Below are 27386 nucleotides of genomic sequence, written 5' to 3'. Positions count from 1 at the left end.
TGCTGGCTGGGGCCTTCTGGGAGTTGCAGTCCGCCAGTCTTAAAGCTGCTGGCTGGGGTCTTCTGGGAGTTGCAGTCCTCTAGTCTTAAAGCTGCTGGCTGGGGCCTTCTGGGAGTTGCAGTCCGCCAGTCTTAAAGCTGCTGGCTGGGGCCTTCTGGGAGTTGCAGTCCTCTAGTCTTAAAGCTGCTGGCTGGGGTCTTCTGGGAGTTGCAGTCCACCAGTCTTAAAGCTGCTGGCTGGGGCCTTCTGGGAGTTGTAGTCCTCTAGTCTTAAAGCTGCTGGCTGGGGCCTTCTGGGAGTTGCAGTCCGCCAGTCTTAAAGCTGCTGGCTGGGGTCTTCTGGGAGTTGCAGTCCTCTAGTCTTAAAGCTGCTGGCTGGGGCCTTCTGGGAGTTGCAGTCCGCCAGTCTTAAAGCTGCTGGCTGGGGCCTTCTGGGAGTTGCAGTCCTCTAGTCTTAAAGCTGCTGGCTGGGGCCTTCTGGGAGTTGTAGTCCACCGGTCTTAAAGTTGTCAGACACCCCCATAAGCTGCCTCTCTGCTTCTCCTTCAGATGGGAAGCAACCCTTGGGACAAGTGCCCGGCTGGCTTCTGCTGCTGCTGCCGATGGGTGCCGCGGTGGTGGCCCTTCTCTCCCTCACGGTCTGGCTCCTGGTCCGAAGACGCCGACGACTCCCCCGGGCCTCCCCCGTCAGCCTGGAACTGCAATGCAAATAAAACGGAGATTTGGTCTTGCCTGCCTTGCCCTGTGTCTCTTGGGGGTGGGGTGGGGGGGCTGTTTGTGTGGGTACTAAGGAGGCACCTGCCCAAGACGCCCAGGGCCAGGCAAGGGGGTCCCCTGTGCTGCTGAGGAGAAACCTGGACCCCCCCCACACACTCAACCAGGCCTGGCCTGTGGGGGGGGGGGGCGCTGGGTCTGCTTGGCAGGCGGAGGGAGGCCATGCCCATGCCAGGCAGGGGGCCAGCTGGGCACCGATGTGGGACGTCCCTCGGGGGGAAACGGGGTTGCTGGACAGCGAAGGGCCTAAAAGAGACCCTCCTTGCCAGGCTGGCTGGGCAGCGAAACCCCCCCACCCACCATATTCCCGCTCGGGACTACAATTCCCGGCATTCCCCCCCCCCCATAGGCGGCGCCCAATCCCGTCGTGCCTCGCGCGAGGAGGGGGGTGGGAGAGAGGGCGTGGCGCGAAAGGCGGCGCCGCGTGACGTCACGCGCCTCACAGCGTCCTTGAGCGCGCTCGCTCCCTCCCTCCGTCGGCGGGCGGCCCCGCCCTTTCCTCCCGACGCCGCTTGATGACGCCATTGGGCGGCGCCGGCAGCCGCGGCAGTTTGTGAGGAAAGGAGGCGGCGGCGGCGGCGGCGGCGGTGGTGGGAGGGGAGAGCGAGCGCGGAGCCTCCCTCGCTGCCCGGCCTCTCTTTCCGCGGGGGCCGCGGCCTTGGGCCCGCTGCGCAGACGGTGAGGCGCGCCCGCGAGGGCCCGGACCCCTCCTCAGGCCTCCCCCCCCCGGCCTCCCTTGCCTCCCCTCCCCCAGGCGCCCCTCCCGTCGTGCCCCGCGCGCCATGCGGCCCCCCTCGGGAGGCCCCCGTCCCTCTCGGCCACGCCCCCTCTCGCGCCCGGCCCCGCCCCTCAGGCCTCGCGGGGGTCTCCTCGGTCGCCCCCACCAGGAACCCCCCCCCCCAGTGGCCCCTGCGCTGCCTCCCCCCCTCATGGGACCCTTCCCACTGGCCCCTCCCTCCCCCAAATCGGGGTGGGGGGGTTGTGTGTGGCTGAGCCTCGCCCTGCCCCCATTTCCTTGGAGGATTCAGAAGGTTTTAAAGCAGGGAAGGTCCAGTCTTGGCCCCTGGACTACAACATCCAGAATTCCCCACCCGGCCATGCATGTGGGATACCTGAACTACAACTCCCAGAATTCCCCACCCGGCCATGCTTTTAGATGACTACAACTCCCAGAATTCCCCACACAGCCATGCTTTAGGATACCTGAACTACAACTCCCAGAATTCCCCACCCAGCATGTTTTAAGAGGGGTGGACTACAAGTCCCAGGATTCCCAAATTGAAGTCTAACCATGCTTCACTTTTTTTTCCCAAGTTCAGCACGGCCAATATTCCTGATATTTGCCCTAATTTTTCCAACCTGCGGCTGTGTGGGAAGACCCATTTCCCAGACACCCCGCTGGCCCACTGGAATTCTGGGAGTTCCACCCTCCGCTTGATCCTCTGTGAAGGGTTGCTGGGTTCCTGAGCATGTTCTGAGTGCCTGGGCCTAAGAAGAGGCTTTAAGGAGGGGCAAGGCTTTGGGTTGTTTAGGAGGGGGAGAAAAAGCCAGGCCGGCTGGGGAACACTGGGAGTTGAAGTCCGCAGGCCCTAAAAGCGGCCAAGGTTGGAGAGCCCTGCTTGAAAGCCTCCGGTCCTTCTCCAGAGAGTTCTGACCCACTCAAGGGTGTTATAACCCTTTTTCTGTTGTGCACCTTAACGCTGCACTTACGCAGGTAGTCCTCGACTTAACCACAGTTGAGCCCAATGTTTCTGCTGCTGAGGGACAGAGTTGTTAAGTGAGTTTTGCTCCATTTTACGACCTTCCTTGCTGCATTTGTTCATCATTGCAGTTGTCGTTCTGTCACTATTGTTGTAGGTACACTGAGACCTTATGCACCAGAGACGAATTCCTTGTGTGGTCCATAAAGATTTCTATTAAGTTCGTAACTGAATCTGGCTTCCCCATTGCCTTGTTTGTCAGAAGGTCACAAAAAGGGATCACGTGACCCCAGGACACCACAACCGTCATAAATCTGAGTCAGTAGACAAGAAGTTGAGTTTTGATCACGTGACCCTGGGGATGCTGCAACGGTCGTAAGTGGGAAAAACGGTCATCAGTCACTCCTCAGTGCCGTTGTAACTTCAAACGGTCACTAAATGAACTGTCGTAAGTCAAGGACTACCTGTGTGGGCAGCTCAGGCAAGTGGGCAGGCAAATGCAGTCATAGCTCCCCCCCCCCCCCAAAAAAAAATAAATGCAGGTGAAGCATCTTCTCTGAACAATTGTGGGCCATTTAAAAACACAGCAGCAAAAGTGCTAGGCCTCCAAACAGCCCTTGAGAACTGGGGCCGTCTGTTTCTGTCCAGAAAGTTGTCACAGGGACAGTGGGAAAGTGTTGCCTCTTTGGAAGCTGTCGTGAAAGAGGAACATGGGGGTCGTTCTGAAAAATGCTCTGGGCTTTGGGGTTGCTCTGTTTTTAAAATGGTTGCCGCCATCCACTGGGAGAGGGTGGAGGAAATGACGGCAATGGGCTGAAGTCTGGGTTAGGGAGCCAGTTTGGCCTATTGGTTATGGTGCTGACTTGGAAACTAGGAGACAGTGAGTTCTAGTCCTGCCTTAGGCATGAAAGCTGGGTGGGTCACTTCACACCAATCACCAGGAGAGAGAGAGAGAGAGTTGTAGTCCCTCTTTAACATGAAAGGCAGCTGGGTGGCATTGGGCCAATCACTAGAAGATGGTGAGTTCTAGTCCTGCCTTAGGCACGAAAGCTAGCTGGGTGACTTCACGCCAATCACCAGGAGAGAGAATTGTAGTCCCTCTTTAACATGAAAGCTGGTTGGGTGACTGGTTCAATCACCAGGAGACGGTGAGTTCTATCCCACCTTAAGCCGGAAAACCCCACTGGATGACTTTGAGCCAGTCTTATCTCTCTCTCAGACACACGCACCTCACAGGGTGTTGGTTGTGGGGGGAAATAAAAGAGAAGGGCGTGTTATCCATGCTTGCCACCTCAAGTTACGTATAAGGTAGTAAAGATGGGCTAAATATCAAATAATAAATGTGGTTGCACTAAGCAGGGAATGAGCTGACGGCCCCTAACTGTGGCGGTTCTGGGTTCCTCTGATCTTCAAAGCCCCGTTTTTGGGTCCCCCAGGGAGTTAAATGCGTGAGAGGTCAGTTTCGGATCCTTCTGCTCGGAAGCCCACGGGCCACGTCTCCCTGATTAGAGCTGCGTCTCTCTCTCTCTTCCCCCTTCAGCACATCGGAGCGATGAAGGAAAGCATCCAAGACAAGAAGTACTGGGGGGGCCCCCCCAGCCTCCACGACCCCATGGGGCACCCCGACCAGTTTTGCAGAGCTTCCCGAGAATGGCGCGACCCGGAGCACCAACGAGGCGGCTGCTTCGAAGGGAGCCGGCGCCTGGCCTGCGCCAAGAAGCCGCTTCCCAGTTTCAACCCCTTGTCCTCCAGCAGCGACGAACACCGCGAAGGCCAGTGGGATCTCTCCCGCGTATCCAGCTGGGGGGTGGCGGGGGGCCCTTCGGAGCTCTCCCGGCACAAAGCCCCCCGGGGGAAGTTGGCCAGGAGCGGAGGGCGCGCCTGGCCTTTCGAAGTCGGCACCGGCGCTCAGGCCAGAAGGCGTCCGCAGCTGCTGGGGACCTCCAGACATTGTTTCCGCCGTAAGCGACAACGGGCTCTGCGTGCTTTCCGGATGTTTCTGTATTCCAAGAGCTCTCTGGCTTTCCACTGGAAGCTGTTGGGCAAAATGGCCACCAAGGGACGCCGGCGAGGAGGGGCAAAGCGGGCCCGGTCGTCTATGTCCCTCTCCCCCGGCTCCCAGCCCGACGACGACCACCTCCCCGTCTTTAAGAAAAGCTGCCCTTTGGGAGCAGAGGTGGAGGACTGCCAAAGCGCAGCCAAGGGCCGGCCCCACCCTGCTGGCTGCAAGCCCCACTCTTCTGAGCCACGGCTGGACTACGAATTGGGGGGAGCCTTCCCCCCGTCTCCATCCACGCCTCAGCACTCCCGCCTCAGCCTGCTGGGGGCCCTGATAGAAGAGGCATCCCCCTACCCTCAGTACATGGAGCTCCAGCGGGTGAGCTTCGACAAGGACCCCGGAGCCATGGAACCCGGGGAGGAAGAACCGGCCACCCTGCTCAAATACCCTGCCCGGGGTGCCCAGGTGTCCCCCAGGACTAGGAAGATGGGAGAGCCGCAGCACGGCCTGGACGGAGATGGAGGTAAAAGCCAAACCAGGGTGGGGGGGATTTCTGCTCTAGAACCCAGATCCAACCTAGAACGAAGGAAAAAACTTCCTGACTGGAGAACCCTTAATCAGTGGGATGGCTTGCCTTCCAGAACTTATGGGTGCTCCTCCAACACTGGAAGTTTTTAAGAAGTGACTGGACCGCCATTTGTCCAGAATGGTATAGGGTGGGGGTCAGCAACCTGCGGCTCCAGAGCCGCATGTGGCTCTTTGGGCCCTCTGCTGTGGCTCCCTGTCAGGTGATCCCACCACTGGCTGGCCCCGCCCCTCGCCCTCCCCTCCCAGTCACTCCTCGCCTGGCCTGAGAAGGTAGGGTGAATAGAGAAGCAGCCAGGGCAGAGGCAGAGAGGGGGGGAGAGAGGGAGACATAGAGAGAGAGGGGGAGAGGGAGACAGCGGGAGAGAGAGGGAGAGATACAGAGAGAGGGAGGGAGGGGAGAGAGAGAGATACAGAGAGAGGGGGAGAGGGAGACAGCGGGAGAGAGAGGGAGAGATACAGAGAGAGGGAGGGAGGGGAGAGAGAGAGATGTCAAAAGGATTTTGTGGTTCCCGGTGTTTTTTAACAACTGGTTCTCTGCCCTAATGACCGGCTTATGTCAAATTGCAACATTTATTTTTATTTTTAAAAAAATATATATACCTCAACATCAATACATGAACAGTGTGGCATCTGGGTATCATTCATTTTGGGACAAGTGGCAATAATGATAATAATATTTGTTACATTAATCAAACTTATGAAAACCTAGTATTAATATACATGTATGTTTTAAAGTAGTTATTCAATATTTCAATGTTCCATTTTAATGCCAATCACAATATTATTTCAGCTGGCATAGTAATGCCATCTTTCAACCTCTGATCTTTCCCATTAGTTATTTCTTTTATTCTATTGTATATATAAAAAAAATGTGTGCTAATATTCACCCTATTTCTTATTTCTAATTCTATTCTGGCTTCTAGTCAGGCCTAGAAGAAGAAGACCTGATCCTAGTCTTGATACACATGTTTATATTAAGATATAGTCCGTTATTATTTAATTACTCAATGTTTCAGTGCAACATTTTAGTGCCAATCACCATATTATTTAAACATACTTAATATCATCTTTCAATCTCTAATCTTTCCATCTAGCTATTACTTTATATAAGAGTGTGTATTCTTATTTCTACCTCTATTCTAGTTTTTAATCAGGCCATCATTATACTAAAAAAAAATGGAAAAAAAATTCCTTTCTATCCATCATCTCTTGCTCGTTTTAATACTTCAATTCTTATTTGCTTTTGACTTGCCTGCCATACGCCTCTCTCGGATCCTTGTCTCTGTCTACATCTGTGTCTTCACTATTCAGTCTCTCCTCTTTATCCTCCTATGCTGCCCGGCCTCCAGATTATCCACTTTCAAAAGTATCTTCCTGCTTATCCAATTCTCTTTTTAAATCTGTCAAAGTACTTTCCCCTTAGTTTATTATCTTTATTATCTTCTCCTCCTCTTCTGTGCTGGTTTTTTTCTGTTCTGTCTTTTCCTCCATTTTTTCTGTTGACTCCTCTCTTTCCTGGAATCTTTGGTCTTCATTCATTATTAGTTGCAGGGTATTTTCTATTTTCCCATTTATGCCCTGCAGTAGATTCTTTCTATTTCTTTCTCCCTGTAATTCTTTGTCATAGTGTCCTTAATACATTGGAACATCAACCCCATTTCTTTTGAGAGTTCACTTATTTCCTCCTGATGGAGCTTCTTATCTTATTTTAGAAAGTCCCGTTTTTACTCAGTGGTCCAAATACAATATATTCAGGTCCAATGTTGCTTCTCAGGAAGTGGCAATACTCACAGTTCTTTATATTCCAAGCTTATTCAGTCAGTTTCATTTAAATAGTCCAGTAGTAATGATGTTTATTTCCAAACATCAAAAGTCACTTTACTTAAGAGTCTTCCTTATTCCCACAGTTGAGTCTCCAGTAACCATAGAGTAGGTAATTATAGAACAGTAAGTATCACCACAATGGGTCTTATTTATTTCTCCTATCACAAACTTTCCCAGCCTTGCAGGGTATGGTATATCTTTCATGTTCCAAATTGCAACATTTATTAATGGTTCTCTGGCCCAGACATTTATTGATGGGAGCAAGATAAGCTAGAAGATAAATCCATAACACGCCACAAAAGCGTACAGCTGTGTTTCTCAAACTCGGCCACTTTAAGAGGGGTGGACTTCAACTCCCAGAATTCCCCAGCCAGCATATCAGAGTCCCATTTAATTGTCATGCCACCTAACCCATATTTATCCTGTTTATTAATTTAGCTTGTCACGGGTTATTTTTTCACTTTGCTGAACTCAAGGTATATTACTTCAACCGCATTCCCGCCGTCGATTAAGAAAGTTTATCCCATCAAAAAACACGACAAAGGCACTCCAGCCACATCTGTCCTTGTCCTTTCCACACTCAATTCTGGTGAATCCATACTGGCTGGGGAATTCTGGGAGTTGAAGTCCGCACCTCGTAAAATCAATGAGGTTGAGACGCAGGGATGCGGAGGGTAAGAGGAGAGGTTATACAGAGAAGGCAAGGCAATTTGGGTGTATTTACTCTGGTTGCTATGGAGTGAGATTATGGAGATTACAGATTGACAGTTGGAAGGGATCTTGTAGATCATCTAGTCCAGGGGCCAGGGGCTGTTGAGGCTTGATGTGTGGTGGTTATAGGGGTCTTTCGGGGCCAATTCGTGGTTTGGAAAACGCCAGGCAAAACAGCTGATGACCACCTGCTCAGAAAGGAGGCCTCCATCTATGGCACCACTTGGTGTTAGGATGAGGAAAATCTCTTTTATTTAATTGCTACATTTTTCACGCATGAAGGCGAATAGACGTGTCGCAGGATAATGTCTGGGTCAATCACTGGGACCAGAAGTTTTCTGAGCTTCTAGACTCGTGCTGCAGCCGGGGAAGTTCTCTCTAGCAGTGGGTGTGCTTTGGGCTACACATAGGACGTGCATTCAGTTTTGCACCAACTAAGATTGTTGGACGAGCAGGTACAAAAACAGCCAGGGAAGTGAGCGAAGCCTGGGAAACGCCAGTCAACTGGAATGCTGATTTAACATCAGTGCTTGGCAGCTCAAGGAAACGGCAGCCAACGACTTAAGAGCCAGCCATCAACACCACAATCAAAATCTAAAAAGCCACACACAACAAGGGCCACATACACACACCACACAGAATAGCCCAAAGCCCACACTCTGGTAGAGAGAAGTTCCACAAGGATGGGCTCCAGCACGAGTCTGAATGCTGGGAAGACTGGTTGCGGTCGGTTTGCCCAAATTCACGTTCGTTGAGTCGATGAACCTCCCTAATCTTCTCATCCTTTGCCATCCGTCCCCTTCTTTCCTTTTGCCTTCAATCGATTCTTAACAGCACGCAAAACAATAACACAGCGATCGAAACAACAAACGGAAGGCGGCACCAGTCGGACAACCAAAGCAAAGCCACCTTACCCAGAAGGAGGCTTCAGGGACCCTCACCCAAGACCATCCAGAATGAGTTGGAAAGGACCCTAGAGGTCTTCTAGTCCAACCCTCTGCTTGAGCTGCAGACCCTAAATGAAGTTCTCCCTCAGATCTGGATCTTTTCTGGGGTCCCCAATATTGTTTAATCCAAGAGGAACCCAGAATTCAGATTTGGGGTAGTCCTACATGGAGCGTATTGCAGTGGTCAAGCCACAAGCTGACCAGAGCAGGAGCGACTGAAGGATCTCTCAGTCTGGGAGAAGACCAGATAGAGCTGTGCCCGAGGCCTTCCCTGCTTATTGAACAGGAGCCCACCAATCCATACCACTGAAGTGGTTTTTGCTTGTTGGGGGCGGGGGATGAATTCTAGGCCAAGGAAGAAGTCCTACCTTGCCTACCTTATTCTTCTCCCAAAATAAGAAAATGAGTCTCGTTAACTGTGAGGTGTAATGTTTTCCAGCCTTGACAGTTTTCAGGTCTATGGACTTCAACTCCCAGAATTCTCAACGACAGCCGTTCTGGCTGGGGAATTGTGGGAACTTAAGGAAGTTGCCAGAGTTGAGGAATATTGATCTAAAGCCATGTTTCTCAACCTTGGCAACTTGAAGATGGGTGGACTTCAGCTCCCAGAATTCCCCAGACGGCCATGCCTGGGTTTGTTTTTTTTTACCCCTTCTATGGTGGAGAGATTGCAGAGGAAGGGATTATAAGAGAGTAAGCAGGCCACAGTGGGCATAAACCTCAAAAGGAATGCATCCGTGCCAGGGAATTCTGGGAGTTGAAATCCACCCAAGGTTGAGAAACAGTGTTGTAAAGGAAGGGTTCCCTTTCAATCTCTTTCCTCAAAAATCTGCTGGCAGAAAGAGGGATCCACTCACATGTCAGATTCAGCTACGTGTTCCCGAAATCTGGCAAGATTTGCAGAATTTTCCACTCGGTGGGGCGGTGATCTGTTTGCCCGTCTAGCACTTTCCTCGCTTCCTACAACCGCAGTGATCAGATTCATTGAAGCCCCCCCCCCAAACTTCTCCCCCCTGTCCTGCAGACGCCCTGGATGCCCTTCCCAACGGTTTCGCCTCTCTTCCTCCGGACGGCGACCTCTGCTCCCTGCCCGGCTTGCCGGACGCCACAATCCTCATCAGCAACGTCTGTAGCATCGGAAGCCACGTGGCCGAGGAACTTTTCCAAGGGACCCGAGACAACGGCCGGCTGCTGGATCCTTCAGCCGGCCGGGTGGAAGGCGGGAGCCAGCCGGCCGACGCGGCTGCCGAAGAGACCGAAGAGAGGCCGGGCGAGAACGCGGCTCAGCCCAGTCTGCTGCGGGAGGAGCACATCACGTGTGTGCACAGTAAGAGCAGCGTGTGTGTCTGTTTTGTTTGTGGAGACTGGGTGCCTCTCCCAGGCAGTCCTCGACTTTATGGCCACAATCGAGTCCAAAAATCCTGTCGCTAAATGAGACATTTGTTAAAGTGAGTTTTGCCCCATTTGGCGACTTTGCTTGCCACGGTTCTTAAGCGAATCACTGCTGTTGATAATTTAGCGACCCGGTTGTTAAGTGAATTTGGCTTTTCCCCCCGTTGACTTTGTTCATCCGGAGAGGATCACATGACCCTGCCGGGACGCTGCGACTGTCATAATTACGAGTCCGTTGCCAAGCGTCGGAAATTTGACTACGGGGATGCTGCAATAGTCGTTAAGTGTGAAAAACAGTCCTAAGTCTCTTTTCTTTCAATGATAATGTAAACCAGTGTTTCTCAACCTTGGAAGCTTGAAGATGGGTGGACTTCAACTCCCAGAATCCCCCAGCCAGCGCTGCTGGCTGGGGGATTCTGGGAGTTGAAGTCCACCCATCTTCAAGCTTCCAAAGTTGAGAAACACTGATGTAAACGGTCATGCAATGGACTGTTTTAAGTCAAGGACCACCTGTGCAAAATTTACAATTAAAGAAAAGAAAAAAAGGATGGGTTAAAAATGAACATTAAATGTGGATTAAAAAGCTTTTTCCCAGCAGCCTTAAAGGCAGCCCCCACCCCCCTTTTCTCTCGCCCCCACATTGAGACACCCCCCCCCCCCCAAAGATGGACTGAATTTGGTTGCTTCCGTTTTCTTTCTTCCGTCCTTCCTGCCAGACATCTTGGACGAGTTCCTGCAGACGTATGGCAGCCTCATCCCCATCAGCGTGGACGAGGTGGTGGGGAAGCTGGAGGACATCTTTCAGCAGGAATTCTCCACCCTCCAGAGGTAAGATTTCCCTCCCCCCAGACACACACACACACTGCTAACCCCCCCCTCTCCCCGTTCTTACTCCTCCATGCCCGCGCCCCCCCCCTCCAGCCGCTAATGGGCAAATAGCTCAGCTTGCTTCCCCCCAGCTGGAAGATCAAGGCTGCCCTACAGCACCTTGCCAGCCCCCCCACCCCAAATCTAAGCTCCCCTGCAAGGGAAATTGTTGTCTCCCACCCTCACACACACACACACACACACAGATCTAATGTACCCCTGGGAAGAAAAGCCTTGCAGATCTCTGGAAAGAGCCAAGCTGCAATTCCAGGCAAATGAAAAGACGCAACTCCCAGAATTCCCAGCTAGAAATAATGGGATGCTGGGAATTGAGGTCCCTTACACGGCTCATGGCGAGCGGGAGGGCTTCAGCCCTTGCAGGGTGACGGAAGGGACCATGGAGGTCTTCTAGTCCAACCCCCCCAGGAGCTCAAAGCAGGAATCCTTCTGGTCAAATGGCCGCCTGATCTTTTCTTGAAAACGGCTGGGTGGGTGGAGATGGGTGGATGGAGAGGCGGAGAGAGAGAGAGAGAGAGAGAAACCATAAGGTTGGAAGGAACTTTGGAGGTCTTCTAGTCCAACCTTGGTAGAGCCCGGGTAGCGCAGCAGACTAAAGCACTGTTATTAACATCAGCTGCCTGCAATTACTGCAAGTTCGAATCTCTCCAAGGCTCAAGGTTGACTCAGCCTTCCATCCTTTCTAAGGTAGGTAAATTGAGGACCCAGATTGTGGGGGCAATAAGATGACTTTGTATAAAAAATATACAAAAGTATGAAGGCTATTGCTTAACGCATTGTAAGCCGCCCTGAGTCTCCGGAGAAGGGCGGCATATAAATCAAATTAAAAAAACAAAACAAAACAAAAAAAAACCCCGGGAGCCCATGGCCTTATATCATCCAGGAAGAATGCTTACCTGATCTTTTCTTGAGATAGAGATGATAGGTAGATGATAGATAGGTAGGTATATAGATAGACAGACAGACAGACAGTATTTAGATAGATATGAATAGATACCATAGATAGGAATCTTTTCTTGAGATAGACAGGCAGACAGACGAGAGAGAGGAGTTGTCAGCGTTCCAAGCAACAAACCCAACGCAATGCAAACTCTGGGGTTTCCTCAAAGTGTGGATCTATTAGGAAAGTCATATTGGCACAGCTGGTGAAAACCCGACTCTGAAGGCCCCGAGGTTTTCCCCACCCAAACCAGACCCCAAACTCCTTGCTTTCCCCCCCCCCCCCCAGGCCAGGCCTCCATCACACGGTCCAATCAGGTCACAGCCCCAACTCCAGTTGGCTTCAGCACCTGGTGAGAACGACCTTGGTTCTCAGGGGGAAGAATTTTATTTTGGCTACGGGTCCGGAGCTGTCTCTTGTCTCCCCCGTTCCCGTTCCCACAGCTCCAACCGGCCTGGCTGTGGCAGCCCTGAAGAGGCTCCAAAATGGCTTCAGGGTTGACAGAATGAGAAAGAGGGAGAGGGAGATTGTAGAATCATAAAAGTTGGAAGGAACCTTGGAGGTCTTCTAGTCAAACCCCCGGGGGCCCAAGGCCTTATATCCAGGAAGTCCAGGAAGAATGGTTGTCTGATCTTTTCTTTAAATAGACAGACTGACAGACAGACAGATGGATATTCATCAATAGATGCCATCGATAAATATCTTTTCTTAGAGAGAGAGATGAGAGAGAGAGATCTTTTCTTGAAATAGGCAGACAGACGAAAGGGCCTGGTGGCTCAGCAGACTAATAGCATTGTGATTAACACTAGCTGTCTGCAATTATTGTAATTTCGAATCTCACCAGGCTCAAGGTTGACTCAGCCTTCCATCCTTTCTAAGGTAGGTAAATTGAGGACCCAGTTTGTGGGGGCAATAAGCTGACTTTATATAAATATACAAAAGGATGAAGGCTTAACGCATTGTAAGCCGCCCTGAGTCTCCAGAGAAGGGTGGCATATAAATTAAATTAAAAAAAAAAAAAGAGTGGAGGATTCTAGGGCCAGAAGAGACCTCCCTAATATTCTGGAGATCATCCATACAGAAGGTAAAAAAAAAAAAAAAAAATCACAAGCGCTAACTCTACTTTTATTGTAAGGTTACACTAAGAGAATCTGTCCCTCCTCCTTTCCTTTCAATCCCCAAGCTACGCGGGATGCTCCCTCCCTTCTGGATGCTTCCTAGGCCCCTTTTCCTGCTGAGGGCTCAGAGGGGCCTTTGCCCTTTCTGAGCTGCCCCTCCTCCCTCCCCTAGAAGCCTTTCACTCTTGACAGATCAGCAGGCACAGAGACATTAACAGGCACATCCACAGGTGACGCGAAAGAGACTAAGCAGAGCCCGGCATTCCCACCCCACTGGCAATCGGCACCCAGATCAGCAGACCCCAAGATTAACATCACACCCCCACAATCAAGTAACCAAGAACCCCATCCAGGCACTGCCAGAGAAGCCAACAGCAAACGGCCCAAGCAAAGCATGATAAGTGCTGTATGGATATATATGTTAGGGTCACTCATTGGCATCCTTCAGTCTCAAGAGACGATGGCATCGTGCTCTGGAAAGAGGTCCTGAAACAGCATCTGGTGTGACTAAAAAGGCCATCAATCCCTTCCCCACGGAGGGCAGATCCGTTCCGTCCCCTGCCCACCCCCCAGATTTCGCCGGTTCCGGGACTGCCTCTTCGCCTCAAGGGTCTCTTGGAATGGGAGAAGGCCTTGCTGAGTCTTTAGCCTCCAAGCTGAACGATCGGAGGTCAAGGTTTCCCCCTCGTTAATGTCCATTCCCAGAGCCTTTAGGTCCCTCTTGCAGACATCCTTATATATATGGCAGCTGTGGTCTCCCTCTCAGGCGCTTTCCCTGCACTGATTCTTAGTGTATAGGGTGTAGGTGAATACATACATATGTATTCACCTACATAACTTATTTACAATGATGCGGGAAAACACCCGAGATTTTAAATTTTTGCATACATACATATGTATATATAGCATGCCTCTATGTATGTGGTGCATGTGTACACTTTTGAGAGAAGCAAGGGAATTTCATTTTTAATGTGTGCCAGTGTGCCCACAAGCGGGTGGGGTGGGGGGGGGAATGACAATACAGGTGAGATTAAATATCTAAGGCCAGGGGTTCCCAACCCCCAGTCTGTGGACCAGCACCGGGCCGCAGCATGCTGAAAACCGGGCCGCCCAAACAAGGGAAGCTCCCATCCGTGGGATGCAAGTAGCATGTGAAACCACGTCCCCTTCAGTCCGTGGGAAAACCTCTCTCCGTGGAACTGGTCCCTGGTCCCCCAAAGGTTGGGGGCCACTATCTAAGGCCACCCTCAACAACACAGACACGGCAAGCCACTAGAATAGAATATGACATCAAACCACACTCCTTACTAGCACTGATGATGTTACGTAGATGGGTCATGAAACGTCTGCAAGAAAACCAGCGAGCTCAGAGAACACCAAACACCAACATCAGAGAGCCCTCATGTCAACCCTGAGCTACAAAGAGTCCTCCTCCTCCTCCTCCTCTCCCATTCCCACCTTCCCTTAAACTCCAGCAGCCACTGGCCAATTTCCCTGTAACTTTGGTCACTAAATGAGCGGTTGTAAGCCGATCTGGTGAGGGTCTGGCGGAGCTCCAGGGCGTGGAACGCCAGATGCCCCTTAGGAGGAGTCAACGGACGGGGGGGGGTTGAAGGGCCCCAGACCCCCACCCCGTCTTTCAGTGTCCCTTCCCACGGAGGGGTCCCCCAAGGCCTGTCGTTCTCTCGGCCCCTTCCAGGAAGAGCTTGGTGAACCAGCTGATCCAGTCCTACCAGCGCATGCCGGGCAACGCCGTGGTTCGGACCTTCCGGGTGACTTACAAACGCCACGTGGTGACCATGGACGACCTGCAGACCCTTTTTGGGTCCAACTGGCTCAATGACCAGGTAGGCTCATTGCACCCCAGGCGGAGGACGGGAGAAGAGGTGGGACTTGTAGAGGCCCTTGGGAGCACAGGGCCGGAGGTTGCCCCAGATGCGCCCCAGGCTCCGTGAGCACCAAAGGTCCTGGTCCCTTCGCAGGGGGTTTTCTAACCTGCAGGGGCTCTTCTGAGCCCCTCTCCCTGGGCTTCGTTTTAAACGTTGGCTGGAACAATTACGCCTTTCTATGCCTAGGGGTCATCCCAGGTGGAATGACGTGGAAGGTCTGCAAGAAAACAACCAAGCTCAGAGACCCACAGTCCTCTTCCTCCTCCTCCTCTTCCTCCCTCCTCCTCCCTCCTCCTCCTCCAAGTAATAAATGCATAGCAATCAAGACAGGTAGATTCCTCAAAGGATACTTTTATTGGAATTATCATATTGGCACATACCCTGTGGAATGAACTGCCCCCGGAAATACGTAAGATCTCTGACCTCCGGGTGTTTCGCTGCGCACTGAAGACCCTGTTGTTCCGCCAGGCCGGGCTATCAACATAATAATTTTAAATTGGGTATTTTAATTTTTGGGGTTTTAAATTGAGCCAAATCTATTTAATCATTTTAAATTTTTAACCGTTGTTTTGTCTTGTGTTTTTAAATAGGCTGTACACCGCCCTGAGTCGGTTATTATTATTATTATTATTATTATTATTATTATTATTATTATTATTATTATTATTATTATTATTCTGAAGTCTCCTGTGGTTTTCACCTAATTAATAAGAAAAAAAAAATCTACTTTCTTCAAACAATCAGTCCCATGGCCCCTTCACGGTGCGGACTGGCAACCAGGTGGCATCACTCCACCTTCCATCAACCGGGGTGAGAATGCCCATGGTTCCCAAGAGAAAATACGTTGTTTTGGCTACAGATTCCCTTCTATCTCAATTCCCCCTTCCCTATCCCTCAGCTCCAGTGTGGCAACACTGAAGTGACCAAAATGGCTTCCGTCAGGTCAGCTTCAGGGTTGACACCTCCCCTTCTTTCCTCTTCCTCCTCCTTCCCTTCTCTCCTCCTCTTCCTCCTCCTTCCCTTCTCCTCTTCCTCCTCCTCCTCTTCCTCTTCCCCCTCTTCCTCCCCTTCTCTCCTCTTCCTCCTCCTTCCCTTCTCTCCTTCTCTTCCTCCTCCTTCCCTTTTCCTCTTCCTCCTCCTCCTCTTCCTCTTCCCCCTCTTCCTCCCCTTCTCTCCTCTTCCTCCTCCTTCCCTTCTCTCCTCCTCTTCCCCCTCTTCCTCCCTCTTCCTCCCCTTCTCTCCTCCTCTTCCTCCTCCTTCCCTTCTCCTCTTCCTCTTTCTCTCCTTCTCTTCCTCCTCCTTCCCTTCTCCTCTTCCTCTTCTTCCTCCTTGCCTTCTCTCCTCCCTCTTCCTCCCCTTCTCTCCTACTCTTCCTCCTCCTTCCCTTCTCCTCTTCCTCCTCCTCCTCTTCCTCTTCCCCCTCTTCCTCCCCTTCTCTCCTCTTCCTCCTCCTTCCCTTCTCTCCTCCTCTTCCCCCTCTTCCTCCCTCTTCCTCCCCTTCTCTCCTCCTCTTCCTCCTCCTTCCCTTCTCCTCTTCCTCTTTCTCTCCTTCTCTTCCTCCTCCTCCCCTTCTCCTCTTCCTCTTCCCCTTCTTCCTCCCTCTTCTTTCTCTTCCCTCCTCCTCCTCCTTCCCTTCTCTTCTCCCCTTCTCCTCCTCTTCCTCCCCACAACTCCCTCTTCCTTTTAGCACCGGTGACGTCCCCTAGTTGGGTCACGAAACATCTGCAAGAAAACCACCAAGCTCAGAGTCTTTAAAGATTCTCGGCCATCCAGGTCATGGTTGTCCCAAAGATGCTTTTTTCAGGAGGCAACTGGACTTCCTTGTTTTTTCTTTTGAAGATGTTTCGCTTCTCATCCATTCCCCAGTATCCTGTCAGAGCGGAAGAAGCTTCTTGGATGAGAAGTGAAACATCTTCAAAAGAAAAAAACCAGAAAGTCCAGTTGCCTCCTGAAAAAAAATGCGCCTTTGGGACACCAAGTTCAAAGAGCACCAAAGACCCCACAGTCCTCCTCCTCCTCCTCCTCCTCCTCCTCCTCTTCCTCTTCACAATCCCCACCCTTCTAGCACTGATGATATTCCCTAGTTGGGTCACAAAATGTCTGCCAGGAAACCAGACCCAGAGAGCGCCAAGGACCCCACACGTCAACCCTGAGCTACAAATATTCTGATAATTTCCTTTCTCTCCTGAGCACCGTTTCATACTGGGCTGTGGTTACTAATTGTTGGGGGGGGGGAATACAGTCCAGTAGGAATGATTTGGTCTTCCCCACCTAAGGCTGACTGCCCTCCAGAGGTGCGTATCTTGTGTTCTTGTTGTAACCCATCCCACCATTTCCCTCTTTCGAGCAGGTGATGAACATGTATGGGGACCTCGTTATGGACACGGTGCCAGAAAAGGTGAGGCACCGTTTTCCAGCCTTTTTTGCTTGCGAAATAAGTTCAGAATATGACTTTGCAAAAACGCTGTGAGTTCAAAAGCATTCCGCCCCACACTGAGCCTGGGACAGATGCTTTGATGGTTGCCCTGAAGGTCCTTTGAGATTCTGAATAAGGAGAGGTTTTGTCCATTCACTGGGGGGGCGGGAGGAAACCCACAACTGATACAAAATGTAAAAATCATAAAAATTCGATAAAAAATTATATTTTATTATGTTTTACTAACCTAGGTTAAATGTTAATACAGCAGTGGCCAAAATTGTGGAAACCTAGCTCGTAACACCACTTTTTTTGGGGAGTAGTTAGTACCACAAAATTATATATCAATGGATACCATAAAATTATATATCAATGGAAAGGTAATTTAATCAAGAATGTAATGCAATAACTTTTATGAAGGATTTGCTATTAGAATAGCAGCTACAGTATAAAGAAGAAAAGCGAAACACGGAGAAAAAATGAGAAATACAAAAATTATCACCATAGAAAAAACGAGATATGCAAAAATGATCCCCATGTCAATTAATCCTTAGTTGGGTAACCTTTAAGCATGAATGACAACCTTACAACGTCTTCCCATGGAGGGAACCAAGCCTTTTAGTTCTGCAGCTGTTATCATGTGAAACCAAGATTGAATGATGGCTTCTATTAACTGGGTTTTATTGCTGGGTCGCTTCTGAGTAACCAGTATTTTTAGTCAGCTGCATAGATTTTCAATTGGATGAAGGTCTGGGCTATTCCTGGGCCATTCCAGCTGTGGAATAGGATTATCTTGAAACTCCCCCCCCCCCAAAAAAGTGGTGTTATTAGCCATCCAACCTCAAAAATACAACTTTTCCCAAAAGGTTTCCACACTTTTGGCCATTGCTGTATATATTGCTAAGGCCTGCATGATATGCCATACGTTAAATAAATGAATGCACCCCAGGTAAAAGGGCGCTTAAGGCTCGTGTGCCCTCCTAGAGGTGGGGAACTGTGCCCCCTTTATGACTTGTGGACTTCAGCTCCCAGAATTCTTCAGCCAGGAATTCTGGGAGTTGAAGTCCACAAGTCATAAAAGGGCCATTGTTCCCCTCCATTGTCTTAGATCAGGGGGGTCTCCAAGCTTGGCAACTTTAAGCCTGGCGGACTTCAACTCCCAGAATTCCCCAGCCAGCAAAGCTGGCTGGGGAATTCTGGGAGTTGAAGTCCGCCAGGCTTAAAGTTGCCAAGCTCGGAGACCCCTGTCTTAGATCACAGCAGGATTTGGTGAATTGGGCAAATAGTGACGGCCTCTGACTTTTCTGCACCTCCATCTTCTCCATTCCTCTTTTCTTTTTTCCCCCCCTCTCTCAGGTTCACTTTTTCAACAGTTTTTTCTACGATAAGCTACGAACCAAGGGGTACGAAGGCGTGAAGCGTTGGACCAAAAATGTAAGTGTTCTTGTTCTTTTTTTCTCCGCCAGCCTTCCTTGGCAGCCCCTTGGCCTGGTGGACAGGTAGTCCTCGACATAACGACCACAACGGTCGCTAAGTGAGATGTTGGCTAAGGGGGATATTGCCCCCATTTTGCAAATTTTTCTCGCCGCTGTTAATTAAGCGAATTACTGCAGGGGTTAAATGAGTGGCGCAGTCATTAAGCGAATCCGGTCTCTTCCCCCATCGACTTGGTTTGTCGGGAAGATCACAAAAGGGTCACATGACCACCCCCACCCCCCGGGACATCTCAACCGCAATAAATACGAGTCAGTTGCCAAGCGCCCGAATTTCGATCACGTGACGCTTCAGCGGTCGTAAGTGCGAAAAGCGATCAGAAGTCCGTTTTCTCAGCGCCGTTGTAACTTCGAACGGTCACTAAAGGAACTGTTGTAAGTCGAGGACTACCTGTACCAGGCTCTGCTGTTGGGGAAATGCATGGGATTTGTAGTCCAGCCTACCCAAAGGGTTCTTGTTGGACGTGGCCACCCGGAAACCTGTCGCCCATCCCAAGGAATGCCGAGTGTCCCCATCCCAAAAGCCCCGGGGCAGCTTATAGATCCAGGGCTCCCCCAGGGCTGAACCCCGAACACCCCTTCCCCACCTGTACAGCCAGGTAGGGAGAAGGTGAGGCCACGCCCTGCTGGCAGACCCCGCTGAGCTCCTCTAGTGTCCCATCTTCCCCCCCCCCAGGTGGACATTTTTAACAAAGAGATCCTGTTGATCCCCATCCATCTGGAGGTTCACTGGTCGCTGATCTGCGTGGAGGTGAAACAGAAGAAGATCATCTACCTGGATTCCCAGCGCACCCTCAACCGGCGGTGTCCCAAGGTAAGGCGGTTCCCAGGTGTGGCAGGAGGAGACGATCTGGATCCATGCTCCCGTCCTCCACGGTTGTCCCAAAGGTGCTTTTCCAAAAAGGCAACTGGTTTTTTTTTTTTCCCCCCTTTTGAAACGTTTCGCTTCCCGGAATCGGAATAGAGCCGGAAGGGACCTTGGAGGTCTTCTAGTCCAGCCCCCTCAAGCCGCCCAGAGTCCCTTGGGAGTGGGGCGGCATAGAAATGCGACAAAATAAATAAATAAATAAATTTATTTTATTTATTTATTTTATTTAATCTAATTTTTATACCGCCCTTCTCCCGAAGGACTCAGGGCGGTGCACAGCCCAAAAATAAAAGAAACACATATATAAAATTTAAACGCAATTTAAAATAAGCAGGAGACCCTAAAATGTCTCAAGACAAGTGTCTGTCCAGTCTCTTTTTAACAACCTCCAGGGATGGAGCACCCACAACTTCCGGTGGCAAGTAGTTCCACTAGTTAATTGTTCTCACGGATAGAAGAGAGGGGAAGGGAAAGGAGGGGAGAAAATAAGAATAGATGAGAAAAGAGGAGAGGAGAGGAGGAAGGGACCTTGGAGGTCTTCTAGTCCAACCCCCTGCTTAGGCAGGAAACCTTATACCATTTCAGACAAATTCAGGCACCGTTTTGCGGTGGTTCTCCTCCTATCTCTCTGACCGGTCGCAATCTGTGTTGACAGGGGGGCAGCGGTCGACCCCGAGGCACCTTGCTTGTGGGGTGCCACAAGGGTCGGTACTCTCGCCCCTTCTGTTCAACATTTATGTAAAGCCGCTGGGTGAGATCATCCGTGGCTTCGGGGTGGAGTTCCATCAATACGCTGATGACACCCAGCTGTATATCTCCACCCCAGGCCACCCCAATGATGCCCTTGAAGTGTTGTCCCAGTGCCTGGAGGCCGTGCGGGCCTGGATGGGGAGAAACAGGCTCCAACTCAACCCCTCCAAGACCGAGTGGCTGTAGCTGCCGGCATCCCGATATAGCCAGCTGGTGCCATCGCTGGCTATTGGGGGCAAGTCATTGACCCCCACAGAGGGGGCTCGCAACTTGGGCGTCCTCCTGGACACACGGCTGTCTTTAGAAGAGCACATGACGGCCGTGGCCAGGGGGGCTTTTTATCAGGTTCGCCTGATACGCCAGTTGCGTCCCTTTCTAGATCGGGACTCCCTACGCACAGTCACTCAGGCACTCGTCACCTCCCGCCTGGACTACTGCAACGCTCTCTACATGGGGCTCCCCCTGGGGTGCACCCGGAGGCTCCAGCTGGTCCAGAACGCGGCCGCGCGGGGGATCATGGGGGCGACGAGGCGCTCCCACGTGACACCTCTCCTGCGCGAGCTGCACTGGCTCCCGGTGGTCTTCCGGGTGCGCTTCAAGGTGTTGGTGACCACCTTTAAAGCGCTCCATGGCTTAGGGCCGGGGTACTTACGAGACCGCCTTCTGCCACCAATAGCCTCCCACCGGCCAGTACGCTCACACAGAGTGGGCCTCCTCAGGGTGCCGTCCGCCAGGCAATGTCGGCTGGCGACCCCCAGGGGGAGAGCCTTCTCTGTGGTGGCGCCTACCCTCTGGAACACCCTCCCCCCAGAATTACGCATAATAACAGACCTCCGGATTTTTCGTCGGGCCCTAAAAACCTATTTATTCCAACAAGCTGGGCTGGCTTGACCAAATTTTTTAATTTTTAAATTGATTTTAAATTGGAAATGGTTTTAATTCGGCCAAAATATTTAATTATTTTAAATAGTTTTTTAGATTCACCATGTTTGTATATATGTCTTGTTTTTACCTTGGCTGTGCACCGCCCTGAGTCCTATTTTGGAGAAGGGCGGTATAAAAATTTAATTAAATAAATAAATAAATAAATAAATAAATAAATAGTTATCCAATCTCTTCTTTAAAACCTCCAGTGATGCAGCACCCACAACTTCCGGTGGCGAGTTGTTCCACCGGTTAATTGTTCTCACTGTTAGGAAGTTTTCTCCTTAATTCCAGGTTGTTTCTCTCCTTGATGAATTTTCATCGTTTCTTCTCCTGCCTTCTGGTGCTTTGGAGAATAGGTGGACCCCCGTCTTACGTGGGGCAGCCCCTCAAATACTGGAAGGCTGCTACCGTGTCCTCCCCCCCCCCTTAGTCCTTCTTTTCTCTAGACTGGCCAAACCCAAGAATCATCCAAGAACAGGTCTAACTGGCTAGAAGAGCTGAACCCACTCCTTCCATTCTCCACCAGTCAGTCAGAACCGAAGAAGCTTCTTGGATGAGAAGGGAAATGTTTTCAAGGAAAAAAAAACAAAGAAAGTCCAGTTTTTCTTTTGGAAAAAAAGCACCTTTTGGGAAGAGGATTTGGAGAGTGCAAAGTCCCAGGGAGGTCGTGGACCCAAGAGGAACCCCCCCCCTTCCCCCCAGAGCACCCCTCTCGGTCTCTCCACCCACTGCTGCATCGGAGACCCCACCGAGATTGGCAGGAGAGAGGTGGGGGGGGAAGGGGGCTGGAAAGAAGGGGCAGCAAGGTTGTCTTGTTTTCAGAAAAAGACCCTTGGCTGTTGGGTGCGGGGCATTTGGGGAGCAGGCTGGAGTTGTGGGGAGCCCAGCTCTTTTCACGCACTTTCCCTACGGTGGAGACTGAATTTATTATATTGATGAATTAAGACAGCACTTGATAAGCGAGGGCATTAAGAGATCGAATTGTAAATAGAAATCAAGATAATTTAAAGAAAGATGTAAGTTTAAGATAAGAGATATTTAGAAGTAGAATTTGTGTAAAGAGGTTAAATAGGCTAGAGCAGTGTTTCTCAACCTTGGTAGCTTGAAGATGGGTGAACTTCAACTCCCAGAATCCCCCAGCCAGCAGGGCTGGCTGGGGGATTCTGGGAGTTGAAGTCCACCCACCTTCAAGCTTCCAAGGTTGAGAAATACTGGGCTAGAGATAGCGATGCAGAAAAGTTGTTACGAGTATTGAAATTTTGATAAGTTTGTCTTCGGTTGTTTATATTTTTTTGTTTTTTGTCTGTGCGTGTGTGTTTTTTTCTTGCTTTTTTTGGTGTATTATGTTTCTTTTTGTACTGTGTATCTTAAATCTTTAGAAATTTAATAAAATTATTTTAAAAAGAAAGAAAGAAACAACCATGGATATTTGATCCAGGACAGACTTTTGAACTTTGGGGGGTGATTTGGGGATCGATAGGAAGCTGTGGAAAACTTTCCACCCGTGGATTACAATCCCAGTTTGCTGAGAGAGAATTTGGAAATCTTCATTTGGTCTTTTATATTCTTAATTCTTCCTGTTAACTATTTTGCCGTGGATAAAAGTACGTAAAAGACAGGCCAATTTAATTTGTAAATAGATTTTACTAGTGTTTTTTTTTTTTAAAAAAAAAACCTCTTTCGCAAGGAGCCAACACTGTATTAATTTATTGATCAGTTTTCAACTAGGAGGGGATCATATGTATATGCAGGCAGTCCTCGACTTATAACAGCTCATTTAGTGACCGTTCAAAGTTACAACGGGACTGATAAAAGGGACGTACGATTGTTTTTCACACTTATGACCGTTGCAACATCCTTGTAGTCAAACGTGATCAAAATTCGGACACTTGGCAACCAATTCATGTTTATGATGTTTTTTTTAATTTTTATTTATTTTTATATGCCGCCCTTCTCCGGAGACTCAGGGCGGCTTACATTGCGTTAAGCAATAGCCTTCATTCTTTTGTATATTTTATACAAAGTCAGCTTATTGCCCCCACAATCCGGGTCCTCATTTTACCCACCTTAGAAAGGATGGAAGGCTGAGTCAACCTTGAGCCTGGTAAGATTCGAACTCGCAGTAATTGCAGGCAGCTGGATGTTAATTGCTGCCTTAGTAGGAGGCATTAGCCTCCTACGCCACTCAGGCTCCTACACTAGTTAACACTGGTTAGTGTTAACTAACATATCAACTACACAGATTGGCTTAACAACTGTGGCACAAAAAGTCGTAAAATGGGACAAAATTCACTTCACAAATGTCTCACTTAAGATTTTGGGCTCCGTTGTGGTCGTAAGTCGAGGACTAGCTGTTCTTGTTTTTTGTTGTTGTTGTTGTTGTTTTTTTTTTAAGGCACCTTTTTAAATATCTCGGTTGTTTTGTGGATTTTTTTTGGGATTTTGAGGGGAGGGATTTTTAACTTGAATAAAATAAAAAAAAATAATATTACAAAAGAAAAGTTGTGGGGTGGCAATGGGGCAGCTGCTGCTGCTGCTGTTTGACGTGCCTTCCCCTCCTCTTCCCCCCCCCAAAGCACATCTGCAGGTACCTGCAAGCCGAAGCGGATAAGAAGAACCGTCCCGACTTCCGAGAGGGCTGGAGAGGGGTTTTCCAGATGGTGGGTGTCTCTTCCCAGGCATTGGGGGATGGCAGTGGGGGGTCTCCGGTGACCCAGCTCCTTCGGGTTCCTCTCCCTGACCTTCTCGGGGCCTCCCAAATTTAACCCAGGAGGATCACCCCTCTGGCAGCCATGAGAGAGCCAGGAGGCTCTTCAGCTGCAGCTTGTTGGGTCTCTCCTGCACTCCCCTCCTTCCACCTCTTTGAGGGACAGAACCCAGAAGACAGCAGCGGGCACGGCCTCCTGTTGGCATGTCAGGCACCCAAGGACTAGAACTCCCAGTCTCCTGGTGACGGGCACAAAGTCACCCAGCTGGCATTCATGCCTAAGGCGGGACTAGAACTCACCGTCTCCTGGTGATGGGCCCAAACTCACCTACCTGGTTTTCGTGCCTAAGGCGGGACTCAAGCTCCCCCTCTCCTGGCTTTTAGGCTAGCACCTTAACCACTAGATCAAACTGAGTCTCATTTTAGTTTAGGTGGATGCTTAAATTCAGTCCTTTTCAGGCTCTGGCCCCAAAATCTACCTTGATCCTTTGAGTTATAAAACGATAGAAGGTGCCAGATGCCCCTCTGTCCTTGGGCGGAAGTGACCGCTCAGGGGGACGGAGGCGAGAATTGTGCCCCCGGAGTGGCTCAGGGATGTCGGGCAGGAAGGCAGAGACGGCAATTTGGCAGGTGGGAGCCCAGGTGAGGAAGGGGGCCAATGCCCGGCCTGCCTTCTCAAAGGGTGGGATGGTCAGGTCAGGAGAGTGGGTGGGTGGGAACCTTGGGGGCTGCGGACCCCCTGCTCTCTCTCTCTCTTCCCCGCCTCGTCTGACCGGTTTCATTTTCTCCCACCCAGAACATCGCCCGACAAAACAACGACAGTGATTGTGGAGCCTTCGTCCTGCAGGTGAGAGGCCCAGCTCAGAAGGGGCCCTGGCACATGGGGAGGGGGGGGGTGTCAATGGAGTGGGGGGGGGAAATCCAGAGACTGGAGGGCACCTTTTCCACCTGTTGAAAGGCAGAAGCTCTGCTTTGAATGAAATTTGCTCCTGGAAAAGGTGCTTCCGGCCTTCTGGATGAGGGGGAAGAGGAAGGGAGAAAAGGATTGTGGAGTCCTTGGCTGCTTTCTTCCAGACGTTTCATGACCCAACTAGGGAACTATCATCAGTGAGAGAAGGGAGTGGGGTGTTGCATTTTTAGCACTGATTATGTTACACAGCTGGGTCACGAAACGTCTGCCAAAAAAAAAACCCAGAGAGCACCAAGGAGCCCTCATTTCAACCCTGAGCTACAAATATTCTCATGCATTGGTCTCGATCGGAAAGTCCGACCGAAAGTCGATCCTCTAATCAATCAAATCTTTTTTTCTTTTTCTTTTTCTTCTTCCCTAGTATTCCAAATTCCTGGCCCTGGGCCTGCCCTTCGCCTTCACGCAGCAGGACATGCCGAAACTCCGCCGACAGATGTACAAGGAGCTGTGCCACTGCAAACTCCTCGCGTGACAGCCCGGCTGCACAACTCCCCCCTCTCCCCCCCCCCCCCACACACACGTCCCCCTCCTCTCTTTCTCACCCCCTCCTCCCACACACACCCCCAACCTCCCCACCAGGGATGCCGCAGGACCACCGTCCCGTCCTTGGACAGGAACGCCTCTTCGTCCAGCCTCCCTGGGTTTCAGCCAGAGACAAGGGGACTGCCTGAGGTTTGATCAACCGGACTTACGTGGGGCGGGGGGGGGGCGGCGGTTTTTTTAAAGCCAAGTTACGCCCTGATCCTTCCTTCCTTCCTTCCTTCTTTTTCTTTCTGGTCATTCTGTTTGGTTTTTTGTTCCTATTTAAACCTGGGACAGGGTGGCCTTTCTCTCGGTTGTTTTGTTGGGGAATTGAGGGGGAAGAGGGTTTTGGGGGTCTGTTGGCATTGGGGGGGTGACCGAGACGGGGCCCCGCTCTCTGCGGAGGCTCCCTGCAGATCCGAGAAAAGCGTGGGGAAATCCTGAACTCAGGACCGGAAAGGGAGGGGGGGCACGGGAGACCCCTGCACAGAAACACATCACACCCCCTCTCGTGTTATGTCACCCCCGTGGCTTCATTGTGTTAGTTCATAATGTATTTCTCCCTCCGCCCCCCCCCTCCCCAAAAAAAGGGGAAGGCGTTGGAAAAGAGGGAAGGGGGCTGCACTGGGGTGGGCCGGGGTGGGGAAGGGGCGAGGTTTCTACACTGGGGCCGAGATTAACTGAAAACAAGCGTTTTTTTATACAATGGCTGCCATTGTGGGTAATAAAAATTGTTCTTTGGAGAAGCATTCAAGCGAACTGGACTTGTGGTGGCCCTGCAGGGTCCCCGGAGGGTCCCTGCAGGCCGTTTCTTCCGAGGTTCAAGGCTCTGGGATGGCAAGCGGAAAGAGAGCTTGGGGGGGGGGGCACCTCAGAGGTCTTCTAGCCCAACCCCCTGCTCGAGCAGGAGACGCTGTTACCACTTCGCACAATTGGTTGTCCGGTTGTGTTAAAAGTGATGGAGCAACCCACAACTTCTGGTGGCAGGTTGTTCCACTGGCAAATTGTCCTCGCCGTCAGGAAGTTTCTCGTTAATTCCAGGTTGCTTCTCTCCTTGGTTCGTTTCCATCCGTTGTTCCCTTTCGGGGGCTTTGGAGAATAGTTTGACCCTACCCCCCCTTTCTTCTTTGAGGCAGCCCCTCAGATACAGGAAGTCCTCGATTTACAGCCACAACTGAGCCCAAAATTTTCTCTTGGCAAGCGAGACGTTTCTGAAGTGAGCCTGGCCCCGTTTTACAAGCTCTCTCTGCCACCGTTGATAAGTTAAGCCGCCTGGTCGTTAAGCGAATCTGGCTTCCCTGTGAACTTCGCTCCGGTCGCAAAAGGGGATCGCGTGACCCCCGGGACGCTGCGACCCGTCATAAATGTGACCCACTTGCCAAGAGTCCGAATTTTGATCCCGGGAATGCTTCGAAGGTTGTTAAGAGTGGAAAAGGCTCCCAAGTCGTTTTTTTTCAGTGCCGTTGTAACTTTGAACAGTCACTAAATGAAGAGTTGTAAGTCCAGGTAGATGGCAATGGTCGGTTTCCCCTCTTTTGCCAAAGAAAAGGTGAGAGGCTCTTTCCTTGGCTACCTAAAGCAGTGTTTCTCAACCTTGGTAGCTTGAAGATGGGTGGACTTCAACTCCCAGAATCCCCCAGCCAGCAGCGCTGGCTGGGGGATTCTGGGAGTTGAAGTCCACCCATCTTCAAGCTTCCAAGGTTGAGAAACACTGACTTAAAGGATGGGACTTGTAGTCCAACCGCACCATTTTGAGAAAAGCTGCTTTGAGCCCCCGTCAGTCTTTTCTAGGTAGTCCTTGACTTACGACGTTTCATTTAGTGGCCACGGCCGCTTTTCACTCTTTTAAGACTGTTGCAGCATCCCCAGTGGTCACAGCTTGGCCATTGGACTCGTCTTAAATGACGGTCGCCGTGATCCAGTGGTCTTGGGGTCCCCTTTTGCGACCTTCTGACGCGCAGTCGCCA

The 27386-nt window shown here is 50.8% G+C and overlaps 1 protein-coding gene across 2 annotated transcripts; it reads left to right on the top strand.

The window, feature by feature from the left end:
- The first annotated feature begins 1347 nt into the window (after positions 1-1347).
- Positions 1348-26080, top strand: SENP3 (SUMO specific peptidase 3). Of its 2 annotated transcripts, none has more exons than XM_070954662.1 (11): positions 1348-1451; positions 4014-4995; positions 9567-9869; positions 10651-10762; positions 14577-14724; positions 17117-17164; positions 18539-18616; positions 19352-19489; positions 23797-23880; positions 24724-24774; positions 25259-26080. In XM_070954662.1, the coding sequence occupies exons 2-11, from the start codon at positions 4026-4028 to the stop codon at positions 25367-25369; spliced, it is 2043 nt and encodes a 680-aa protein (XP_070810763.1). In that variant the 5' UTR covers positions 1348-1451; positions 4014-4025; the 3' UTR covers positions 25370-26080. The 2 variants fall into 2 exon arrangements, with proteins under 2 accessions (XP_070810763.1, XP_070810764.1); XM_070954663.1 differs by lacking the exon at positions 1348-1451 and adding an exon at positions 2812-2848.
- The last annotated feature ends 1306 nt before the right edge of the window (positions 26081-27386 follow it).

This window comes from Pituophis catenifer, unplaced genomic scaffold, assembly GCF_029215685.1.
Source record: "Pituophis catenifer annectens isolate HBS135680 unplaced genomic scaffold, rPitCat1.0.hap2 SCAF_15, whole genome shotgun sequence".
Classification (NCBI taxonomy): Eukaryota; Metazoa; Chordata; class Lepidosauria; order Squamata; family Colubridae; genus Pituophis; species Pituophis catenifer.
This window is presented reverse-complemented; position numbering and strand designations above follow the sequence as displayed.